General features: G+C 34.2%; 1 protein-coding gene and 1 long non-coding RNA gene across 5 annotated transcripts in view; one reads left to right on the plus strand and one right to left on the minus strand.

The window, feature by feature from the left end:
* LOC306657926 (sodium channel protein type 1 subunit alpha-like) overlaps window positions 1-12,779 on the minus strand; it is a 271,243-nt gene that overhangs the window by 195,527 nt on the left and 62,937 nt on the right. For 3 of the 4 annotated variants that reach the window (XM_079134422.1, XM_079134421.1, XM_079134423.1), the window contains 4 exons: window positions 11,488-11,610; window positions 7,585-7,866; window positions 6,875-6,928; window positions 5,539-5,676 (listed from right to left, as the gene is read on the minus strand). The exons of the other annotated variant lie outside the window; for it this stretch is intronic. In XM_079134422.1, coding sequence (XP_078990548.1) covers window positions 5,539-5,676; window positions 6,875-6,928; window positions 7,585-7,866; window positions 11,488-11,610 — 597 coding nt within the window. The remainder of the gene's footprint in view (window positions 1-5,538; window positions 5,677-6,874; window positions 6,929-7,584; window positions 7,867-11,487; window positions 11,611-12,779) is intronic. 4 annotated transcript variants of the gene reach the window in all.
* The window catches only part of LOC306657931, a 106,927-nt gene that overhangs the window by 52,269 nt on the left and 41,879 nt on the right, over window positions 1-12,779 (plus strand). The window lies entirely within an intron of this gene.

Here is a 12,779-nt window from a genome sequence, read left to right on the forward strand (position 1 = left end):
CCACATAAATGCTTTACTGGATAATACAATTATGCACAATAAAGTTATTGGTATTAAGGAAGGTCCCAATAATGAACTGGTAAGAACTGAAAGACTTTCTGATAGATTACATGAAAGAAAATACAATCATTATGACCTTATGTTAAAAAGTTAAGATCTAAATGAGTTTTTTTTTTTTTTTTTTTTTTTTTATCCTTTCTATACTGGAAAAGACAAAACTCTCATGTAGGGGAGGTAGAAGTTTTGGTTATTCCTTTAGGCTTTGTTAATTTCTTAAAGATTTTTTTGTGATTTTTATAGATATGTACATAGTCCCCATTGGTCCTATAGACCAATCACCTTTTAAAGTCACAGCAAAAAGTAGAATAGTACATTCTAATTTACAATATTCTAATGGAATGTTTCATTTTTGAGATTTTATAGTTCTGAAATCCTTTCATTTGTAGGGTCCTGAATTTGAAGATGACCTAGTTTTGGCTTCCCTTCAATTCTCCTGGGTTAAGTAACATTCAGCTTCCTGGCACACTGCATTACTTATTCATCAAACACCTAATGATAACTAGATTTAGTGAGTTCTTAGAGTGCTTTAGTTTACTTTCCTCTAGTGGATATGCAGTGATCATGTAATTTTAGCATTCATCTGATCTACTGATATTAGGAAAGAGAGAGAGCCTTGTGTCAAAGTCAAGAGAAGCCTTGGTGTTCTGAATTGCTTATTAGTGGGGCTGAATATCACAGCCTGTTGAAAACGTGCCAGAAGAGAGTGGGGAGATACCAAGTAAGAATTCTGAATTAGGAGTGCACGTCACAGTAGCAGACTTTGTGTCTTCTTCTAATGATAGCCTGGTTGTCAATAAGATGAAGGGTAGGAGGAAACTAAGAGATTTTGAAATGCAACTCTGTGTTGCCGTTTTATTCTGTTTTACTGTTGATTATACAGGCCTTATGCAAAATGCATCCTCTGCAGAAAGTTAGGTGGCACAGAGTCTCTAAGTCAGGCTGGTCTACTGGTATGTCACACTCTCTAAGGTAGTATGTTAAATAAGACGGCAATTTTAATGTTTTATCATTTTTGTTCAAAGCCTAACTCTCTTGTTCCTAGGAAAATTTTTAAATCTCTTTACATACATATCACCTCATCTTAATAGGAGAGCTACATCATTCACTTATTAAGAGAATCAATTGTGAGAGTGTGTGCTGAACACTTAGCATAATGCTGGTTCATGGCAAGCACTCAATAAAATTTAGTTAATATAGGTTGAGCATCCCTGAGGACAAAATCCAACATCTGAAATGCTCTAAACTTTGAAATTTCAAATACTGTAATAATACCCCAAGTGGAAGATGCCACACTTGATGTCATTTGATGGGTAGCAAATAAAGTAATGCAGATGCACTAAAACATTGTATAAAATTACCTCAGCCTATGTGTATAAGGTGCATATGGAATGTATATGAATTCTGTGTTTAGTTTTGTATCCTCAGTATATCTCATTATTCACACATGCATGTGCACACATGTACACACACACACACACACACACACACACACACACACACACTTGCAGATATTCCAAGATCTAAAAAACTTCTGAAATCTAAAACATTTCTGGTCTTAAGCATTTTGGAGAAAGGATACTTAGCATGCTGTACAGTAGTTGCTATTAACCTTCATAATAAGATTATCTTTACTGAAGGGGGTTGTTTTTACTTAAAATTTACTCAGGTGCCCATGTTTGTACAAGGCATTTTTGTAAATACATCACATAATTTTCCCAATTAATAATTTCCCATAGTTTTTCAATGTATAACTTGAACCCATTAATAACTTATGTTCTAATTTTCTACAGTACACTTTATGATTAACTATTAAAATCCAATTGTCACATGAATTTATTAAAGATGAAAAAAGTACTCATATGTATGACAGATAGCTGGAAAAACTAGCAAAGTGGGATTGGTTATTAGAAAGAGATGTGGTAGATATAGAAGCTGTAATCAAAGTACTAAGGCTAAAAAAAATTAAGAGGCAACATTGCACTGTGGGAAAAAACATGGTCTTTGAGGTGCTATAGGCTTCTTCCTGTGCTTATGAGTAGTCAATCATGTGCATTAATGACATTTTAATGTATATACATTTATCCTCTTAGGTAGGAAGCTAGTATCTGAAATCATTCTCTCTTGTAGTTCTACCTCTTATCCTCCAAAGACCTCTTTTACGGGAGGTGGTGCCATAGGAAGTAGTAAATAGTTAATTGATGAGAAATGATACTTAGACTATATTCTTGCAAATGATAAGAAAACTATGAAATCCACTCCCTAAAATATGTTAATTGAATATGCTTTCTATTCTTCATTGCCACAAAGGACTATTTTGGATACTGTAGGTGTGTGGCCCACATAGTAAGTAAAACAGGTAAACTAACCTTCTTCTCCTCAATTAATAGATTAATTTGGGAGGGGGTAAGGAATTGAACCCAGAGGGACTTTACCACTGAATTTCATCCCCAGCCATGTTTATACTTTAAGACAGGATCTCACAAAATTGCTTAGGTTCTCACTAAGTTGCTGAGACTGACCTCAAACTTGAGAGCTTTATGCCTCAGTCTCCCAAGCCACTGGGATTACAGGCACTGGGATATAGGCGTGTATCACTGTGCCCAGCTAGATCAATTTTTATTGGAGTTCAATTTCATGGTCTCTGGAAAAAGGAGCTCTGGGGTTAGATTTATGATGAAACTACTTTCTGGCTGACTATATATATAAGTATCATATCCTGAGAGGTTAACTTATGTCTTATAGATTACACATGTGAGGTACTTTATGCAGGATAAAACATATCTAGAGTCTCAATTATCAAAGTGTTGCTCAAAAGTTACTTGTTGTTCAAAAAACCTTAATGATATATCAGCTCCTGCTGAAACTATCCGTGTGACTATCTCATATCTGCTTTTAAGAAAGCCCAAACTTCATCATTTTGTTATTTCTTTCTCAGGTCAAAACTCCATACAGACTGGGTAGGTTGCTATTATTCCCAAATTTCTGCCTTCTTAATCAGCACTGGGCATAAGCCCCCACAGTTCTGTTCCCCTCAAATGGATTAGCTATCCTTTTACCTCCTAGTTGCTGCTTATCTTCTAATCTATCTTCTAGAGTCTGCTCAAGTGTCACATTGAATAGACCTTTTTATGGCTATATCTACATTTTTGCTGACTGCTCACATACATTTTCATTGTTGTTAGTTTTTCTCATTTACTCACTGTGACGTCATGTTATAGTATTTGGGGATATAGTATAGTAGAGGGCCTGAATGAATAGACCAAATGTTCAAGATATGTGGCATGTACTAATGTTTCTATTTAAACTCTATCACTTAATATATGTATGATCTTTTTTTTTTTTTAATTTACTGGGGATTAGACCCATGGCATTTTGCATACTGGGCAAATGCCCAGCTTCTGAGCCATAATTTTAGGTGAATTATTTAACCTTCCTATGCTTTTCCTCATTTCTCAGATATTGTCTATAATAATATTATCATTATGGTTGATGTTATATGTTGAATCATGTCCCCCCCCACCAAATATGTTGAAGTCCTAAACCCCCTAGTACATCAGAAAGTTGACCTCATTTGGAAATTGTGTGGTTGCAATGTAATTAAGGTAAGGGAAGTCATGAGAAAGTGGAGGGGCACTTAATCCAGTATTCAGTAGTTGCTCTGATAAGGATAATTGGTAATGTCCCTAATAGATGAGGAAAAAGACAGAGAGATTACCATGTAGATACAGATAGAGAGATTAGAGCTATGCTGCCAGGAACCACAGAGTGCCTGGGCTATCAGAAGTTGGGAGATGAAGGAAGGACCTTCCCTCAGAAGCTTTCGTAGGAGCATGGCCCTGCCAACTCTGGTTCTGAACTTCTAGCCTATAGCATTGTGAGAGAATAGGTTGCTATTGTTTAAAGTCATCCAGCTTGTGGTATTTTGTTATGGCAGCCCTAAAAAAATAAAGCAGACACAGTCATTGTGAGGACTAATGAAATAAAAGTCACCAGGAGGTGTCTAGAGCCTGCCATTCTTTGAATCCATTTCTAGACTTACTGTCCTAGATCAAAAGTCCCAGTTTCTGTGCTACGCAGGTGCTTAAAAAAATCATCAGGAGAACACTAAGCACCCTGAAAGCCAGGAAATGGAATGGAGGAACAAGAGAATGTTAAGAAGGGACAGAAAATTATATTTCAAAAAAATCAAATAACCCAATTAATAAATGGGCAAATGAACTAAACAGACATCTCTCAAAAGAAGAAACACAAATGGCCAACAAATATATGAAAAAAATTTTTTCAGCATTATTACTAATTAGGAAAATGCAATTCAAAACTACAGTGAGATTTTACCTCACACAAGTCAGATAAGCAGTCATCAAGAATACAATAATAAATGCTGGAAAGAATGTGAAGAAAAAAGAACAATTTTCAGTGTCGCTGGAAATTTAGCAGTGTACAACTGCTACACAAATCAACAGAGAGGCTCCTCAAAAGATTAGGCATGAAACCACCATATGATTAAGCTATAAAACTCCTCTGTATTTATCCTGAAGAATTAAAGTCATCATATTACAATGATACATGTATACTTATGTTTATAGCAACACAATTCAAAATAGCCAAACTATAGAACCAGCCAAGGTGTCCAACAATGGAGGAATAAAGAAAATGTCATAATGTATACACAATGAAGTTTTATTCAGCCATTGATAAATGAAATTATGTCATTTGTAGAAAAATGGATACAATTAGAGACCATCATGTTAAGTGAAATAAGACAAACTCAGAAGGTTAAGAGGAATATGTCATATATGGAAGCTAGAGAGGATAAAAACAAAACAAAATTGGGAGTAGATCACCTAAATATCCAAGGGAGGTTAGTTGAGGAAAAGGACCAAGGGGTGGGAGATGAAAAGAAGGGAGGCAAGTGTTTGGGAATGATAATGGCCAGATTATATTGTTATATTGTGTAATGTATCAACACTATATACAACTATAAGGCACCAATAAAAAAAACGGGAAAAAAAATCTTCAGGAGACTGCCTGGCTTACAGCAGTCTACAACTCTTAATTTTATTTCTTATACTATAATACAAACTCCTCAAGTTCAGAAGTCACATCTTACGTTATTCTCACCAAAGTACCAGCCTAATGCATACCACATAGAACAGTGGCTCAGAAGAAAGTCAAATAACTTTATAAGTGTGTTTTGAATAAACAATTAGTGAATGTTTCTTAATTTTCTAATCCTCTATTGGGAACACTGGAAAAAATGGAAGAGTTGATATATTGCTTAAGAAATTTATAACTTAGGAAATTATTTTTTGCACAAAAATGAGAAAAATTAAACACATCTGTCAATTATTCAAAAATAAATGAAGCACTAATGAAATTAATCACTAATTGACATAAAATTAAATTTTACATTATATTTTTGGGAAATAATCATTCATTTCTTTTTAGTGCAATGAGGAAAATATTTGAAATACTTATCTTCTTTTTCTGTTGGTTGAAATTATCTATGATGACACCAATGAACAAGTTCAAAGTGAAGAATGACCCAAAGATGATGAAAATGACAAAATACATATACATGTAGAGGTTGTATTCATATTTGGGCTGCTTGTTTACCTATAAAACAAATTTGAAAAGAAGATTAAAAAGTAAGCAGTCATAGTTTTCATTTTTTTTCACATGGCTTAACAAGGCAATCCTGAGTCCTCTAGCCTAGGTAAACTGGGTATTTCAGAAGCCATAGCATTATCAAGGCTTAACCTTTTTCTTTTTTATTTTATTTTATTTTATTTTTTGTCCTGGAGATTAAGATTAAACCTAGGGGTGTTGGAGATTAAACCCAGGGGTGCTTTACCACTGAGCTATGTCCACGATAAATCCCCAGCCCTTTTTATTTATTTATTTTTTATTTTGAGACAGGGTCTCACTAAGTTGCTTAGGGCCTTGCTAAGTTGCCAAGGCTAGTCTTGAACTTGACATCCTCCTACCTCAGCCTCCCAAGTCACTGGAATTATAGGTGTGTACCACCATGTCCAGTTTAACCTGGCATTCTTAAAAATGTATTCAGTATTAAACAAATATTTAATAGATGCTTTTATGTACATAGATGTAATCTGTAAATTATTCACAGATTGGTAGAAAAGTTAGTAACTAAATGATCTAAAGTATGTTTTTTTATTTCCAGAAAAACATGTAAAGGAAATAACACCATACTTATAAAAATTTTGTTTTACTTTTTCTTCATTTGTTCAAAAAATATCTTTACAGGAATGTGTGACAATACGAACTAGCTAGTCATCTTTAAATTTTCTTACCACGGAATTTATTTCATAAAAAAATCTACCAAGGTACTTCAAAATATAAAAACTAAAAACTATTAAAATTGTTTCATTTCAACTAGTTTCATTAAAACTATTTCATTTTTATATCAATAAACTAATATTTATTAAGCACTTTTTATTGTCACTCCTGTGCTAAGAGCTCTACTTGCATTTTCTTGTTGAATCCATAAAACACCCTATGAGGTAGGGTGAATTATCTTATTTTTGCAGGAGAGTAAACTAAGATTCAGAGGGGTAAAGAAATTTTCTCAATGACCATTGTAGATCTTGGACAAGATGTCAGAACCAGAATTTGAGTTAGGATCTGTCTCCAAATGCTGTACTCATAACCACTGGGCTAGTACCAGGTAAAAGGTCTTTGTTGTATTTATACAGATATAGGGCTCCATGGAGCAATAGTTTGAGAATCACTGAACTAAACTAAGGAGATTTTTTAAATTGTAAAGTTTAGTGTTTTGTTGATCAATACTTACATCGACAGAATCAACTGCTGCATACATGATATCCATCCATCCCTTGAATGTGGCCTGTAAATAAACATTTACAGAATGAATATGAAGCTTATGCTCACAAACTACCATGAACATAGTTTTGTCTTTTTAATCTTACAGTATATAATTAAATAATATTAAATTAGTAAGTTTCGCTGTATTTCAAAGTACCAACTTAATATAAAGATGCTGTTTTTAAGAGACGGATTCCCAAATCACATTCTAAATTTTAGTTCTATTTCCAATTGTTACAATTGCCTGTGAATTTTGTGTATGAACTTTTATGTTTTGAAAAGTGGAAAAGAATTTTATGAATAAGTTTGGAAATATTTTTTCTCCATTTCTTAAGGATGCCACTAGAAAGTCCCTCTCATTTCCCTGTAGGAAAAAAAAACAAACAAACTGGAAGTCCAAAAATGACTATTTTTGAAGCAATATTCAGATGGTGTAAATAGTGGGGATCTAAATGACAGCAAGTAGTCAACTCTCAGTTCATAATTTTCAAACACAAGAAACCTATGCTTCTTAACTGTGTGTATAGGCACATGTCCTAAGACAGATCAACTCTATTTTAAAATTCCCACAGCACTTTATTTTTAATTTCTAGTTAATGAATTATTTAAATAATGTCCTATATCTTTAATTCAACAGTCACTAAATACTGAGTATTCATGCAGGGGGGGGTCACTTACAACTTGAAGCAGAGACAGGTACCCAAGCCCAACATTGTCAAAGTTCACTTTTAGGTTTTTCCACCTCACGTTTGTGCTACTATTCATCAGGGCAACACACTCAGAACGATTTTCGACTTGAGTTTGAGGAAACCGTGTCCCATCTGTAGTGTTAACACACTCGTAGAACTTGCCAGCAAACAAATTTACTCCCATGATGCTAAATATCAGCCAGAAGATAAGGCACACAAGAAGCACATTCATGATGGAAGGAATTGCTCCGATGAGTGCATTCACGACCACCTAGTGTTCAAATGAAAGAAAGAGTGGTTAGGACTGGTGAAACAAAAATGGTTAAACAGGCAACATCAAGGCAGCATTAAAGATGTCAAAAATCATCTGTATTTAAGGCATCAAATCTACTGACCGACATGTATATATTAAATGCTTTCTATTTGCTCAATAGTGTGCTAAGCAAGACCAATTGAGTCATAAGTCCTGTGATTGGTGAGTTTACATATTACATGTTTAACACAATAAAAACTATTAGCAAAAATATAGGACAAAGTGACTAAGATGATATTATAGCTTAAATAAATGAAAAAAATAATGAACCCAGACCCTGATATTGATAAGGTGAAGTCATAAAATCTGCACACTCTAGAAAAGAGAAAAACATATAAATGGTGAAAAATGAGAGATACATTTAAAGCCTCATAATCCTAGAATTACCAACATTAATGATTCTCCCACACAGAAAATCTATTAGTATACATTAGTGGAGCTAAAACTAGGAGTCTTTTAGTGGTCTGAACTCTGTAGATTTTAAGTTTCTATGAAATGAGAGCAATCTTCTTGAATCATTAATCTATCTCTAAAAGCATGTTTTAGTTAGTCCTTGGGCAAACATTGATAGTGCTGGCTTCATTTAAAAATGAGGCACAGTTTGTCTTTAATAATTCCTTTCTTTACTTCTGCTGTTCAGCATTTCCTCTGCTACCGATTACCAGTGATCTGGGCATTTTGATTTTCCTCCAGGACAACTTCTGTAGCATTTTTCAGATTCCAGATTTTCTTAGTTACCCTGCCCTTCAAAACTACCTGTTGTCTTACACTGCAGCTCTAGTCCCCATTTGAGTACAAGTGTGTGGAAGACTAATGTATCAGGACAAATCACCTTGTAGTCCCTCTTTTTTCCAATATATTAAACAGGCTCTCAAGATATTTTCAGATGGCGACACATTGTGGGTCTCTGACTATCTATGAGATTATCTAGAACAGGGGTTGGCAAACATAGTTTTAAACATTTTTAGGCTGTATGGGTTATATGATCTCTATTGCACTCTGCCTTTGCAACCACAGATCAGACATAAACAAATGGGCATGATGAGTATGTTCCAATAAAAGTTCCTTTGCAGAAACAGTCAATCAGCCCCAATCATAAGGGCTATGGTTTATTAACCCTGTGACCAGAACGATGGCTATTTTTGAGTCCATGGACCTATAGAGGCTCCATGGAATGTGAAACCATATAAAAAGCATTATGGTTGTGCTTTCCTTCTGGAAAGATGACATGTTTTCATCAGATCCTTACAATGTACATGACCTCCAAAAAGGAAGAACAGTCCTAGAGTTGAGTTCAAAGTTGCCAGTTTTCCATCAAACCTACGCATCTATCTTCATCTCCAGGTACCCTCACCACTATGCTTACTGACTAAGCACACTGATCTTATAGTCATTGCTCCGAAATACCTTGCACACTCAACTCTGTGCCTCTCAAACATATAGAAAGTTGCCTTGAATGCCCACCTGTCTTTTGTTTGGGGCTTATTCTTTTTGTTAGTCTCCAATGTCACCTCATTTTGAATCCTTTTTAGTCTCCTAGGCTGCCACTTCCTCACTGATAGGATTCCTGAAGCATTGTGTGCTTACTATTTTACAGCAGATACCATAGAACACTATTCCCCTGTCTGTCTCATGACAATTGACTCTACTAACTCTCAGGGGATGGGGATCTATTTATCATTGTACTCTGTTCTTTTTTATAGCACAACAGCTGACACACAGTTGTGGTTAAGAAACTGTAATAATGAAATGATGAGAGATATGTTCCTATTGCTTTGATGAGAAGCCATTTGGGAAAATAAATAAGCTTAAAGAGTCTCAGGACGCCAAGGAAACTGAATACAAAATGCCTCAAATGCATTATTTTGTTAATCATGTGAAGAAATATTTTCTTTCACATAGTTAGCAAATATAAGTTAATAGTTTACTGCTCCAAATACATTAAGATGTTCTCTTCAGTCCAATTCACCTAAATTTTAGATAAGGCACAAGGAGTAAACAGTGTAAATTTGTAGATTGGCTTAATCACCAAAGGAAGTGGTTTTGCAGGGACAAGAGTATTCTGTTTATGAAAATGCCATATAACTTTCCTCAAATCCATGGATCACTCCTATGTTCTAGACAGAGTGCGACATTCTACTAATGCTCAGAAAATTAAGTTAATGTCAAGAATTCCAATTCCTTCTTTCTGCATAAGATGAAATTTAACACTTTGATTTTTTATATGATAAAGAGCATTTGAATTTTTTTTATAATTTTTTTTGTATAATCATCATCTCTCTTCTATACATGAAAGTCATATTAACTGGATACTTAAGTAGTAGAGGTTACTATCAGACTTAGGTTGACAGGACTATCAGTGAAGACCTGCTAGGCTGAAAGATCTGTAAGGTTCACATGAGGCTGGTTAATGCTCAGATTTCTGAGCCTAGTTTCTGATTCAGTAGGGTCTGGGCTGGGGCCCAGGGATTTGCACTTATAATAAATTGCCAGATGATACAGATAGTTGGTTAGTGACCACAGGTAGAGAATCAGTGAGCTCAACTAATCTTCGTGTGAAATTGCTCCGAGTCTATAGGTAGGTAGAAAGGCAGTCAGGGAAATATGTAACATACAATATAATTAGGGTTTTGGGTGTGAAGGATTTGCAGACACTGTTTACTCCTGGTGGTGAATAGATAAGACAGATTTATATGAAGGTTAAAGATAGGTAGGTGTTTGCTGTATCTGGTGATGAGTTGGGGTTGAGGCAGCAAGGTGGAACATTCCAGGCTGAGAGAATAAGAGGTATGAGAAAGTACCTGCAAATCAGAGGGAAACATTCTAGAAGAGTAGCAATAAATGAGGATATGAACTAATTATAGAAAATTCAGTCACTGTCCTCCCTGGGTGTCATAAACTTGTTGATTTAAAACAAACTTAAAGCTGTGTTGGTCATTGTTGTTATTTATCTCACCTTGTTCGTCTCTGCTAAATGAATTCTTTTTTAGGTCCTGAGTAGCCTAATGTAAATGAAGTAATCTCTGAGAGCTTTAGTTTTCTTTAAATGCAATTTTGGCATAATTCCACTAACTTTGAAACATTATTTTAAGTTATGAAGCTACATAAGACAGCTAATGTACTTCACTTTCTTGTCCTTTTTTTTATGCTTGCCACCATTTATTTAGCTTCTTACATAAATGTTTTTTGAGCACTTAATACAGGAAAGTCTTTAACTTGTATATGAGAGGTGGTGTTAGGTCTAATGGTGATCTTTTCACTTGAATTTTAGCATAGAGGAGATTTCCATTTACAAAGGGAAGAGTCACTTATCAGCATTATTCAATTGCCTAAAAATAATATATAAGGGAAGAATTCACATATTGATTTATTCTTTTGTTTAAAAAAGTGCTGAAATGCTGTGTGTATATGTGTATATCACACTTATATATAAACAGTCCATATATATGTAGGTGTGTATATGCATATGTGTGTAAATATGAACAGTACATAATTACTACATACACACTCATTTTTACATTTTCAATATTCCATTTAAAATCAAGACCTTTTATATTCGTAAATTTACTATTTTCTTACCCTCATTCCTTCAAACCTTGATAAGGCTCTTAGAGGTCTTAAAGCTCTCAGTGTCCGAAGAGATTTAATGGGGCCAAGGTCTGAGTAGCCAAGAGTATTTGCAACTAAAGTAACCAAAGAAACCTATAATAAAAAAAAATTTTTTTTTCATTAATCATTTCAATGAAAATGATAAGGCATAAAGAGGAAAAGTCAATTCCAAAGCTCAGAGAAGCTCAACAAGAACGATGTAATTTTCTACAGTTATCTTATTGTTCAAAAAACTGGGTAAGACAGAGACTTTCACATAAAAGTAAATTTCAAGGGAAGTTAACAAAAATAAAAAGAAATAATAGAAGGAATGAAAGATGTTTATTATATCTAAATAGAAATAATAATTTTCATACTTTTGTAATCAATGGCTATATACTTGCTTATTACAAGTGAAAATTTTATTAGAACTATAAAAATTTCTATTGAAATAACATCTGCATAACAAAGTTTGTTATTTTGTACCTGACACAAAAGTCTCACATTAACTATGTCTAAGCCTGAATATAAACCTCACTCAGAAGCAATCTAAAGACTTATGATTTGGGATGGGGCAAATTTCCCGATAGAATGCTTCTACCATTCAATCTCTTAAGATTGGCACTAAATATTTACCTTGTAATAATTTATGGAAGAAATTATCAGTTACAATGAACAGAGAATGAAAGCAGGTGGTCTCACTGGCTTCACAATAAACTCAAATATTTAAGAACTTTATCACATGAAGTAGACCAGTTATAATGACCACCCATACCAGTATCCAACAAGAATCTGAGCTCTGTCTGACCTTAAATTATTCCAGAAGAAAGACCATGATCAGAAATCAATGTACATTCTAGGAACGAAACAATGATTTCTTCAATGACCTTGGATTTGCATCTGTAAATGCTTTCACTTAAATATTTAAGTGATAAATTCCACTTAAATATTTATTTATTTCACACTGGGTTTTCAGAGACAATGCTGAAGAAAAATGCCTGAAGTATTTTCACTAGGACCTAAGGTAATGACTACAGATTTGGGTTTTCCAGGGAAGAAAAGGAACACTTCAAAGACAACTTCCTTATATTTAATTATTTAAGGAGTAGAAAAACAAATTCATTGCTCCCAAGTCACTGCCACTGCTACTCAAGACAAGTCAGTTGATTTACAAAGTAGGAGATGGTAAAGTGCTGGTCCTCAAGTTGTTACTTCAGAATATCAAACTAAATGTAATATTGCTTTTTCTTTTAAATTTCTTATAACCGATAGAACTAATTGCT

Source organism: Sciurus vulgaris, assembly GCF_902686455.1.
Source record: "Sciurus vulgaris genome assembly, chromosome: 3".
NCBI lineage: Eukaryota > Metazoa > Chordata > Mammalia > Rodentia > Sciuridae > Sciurus > Sciurus vulgaris.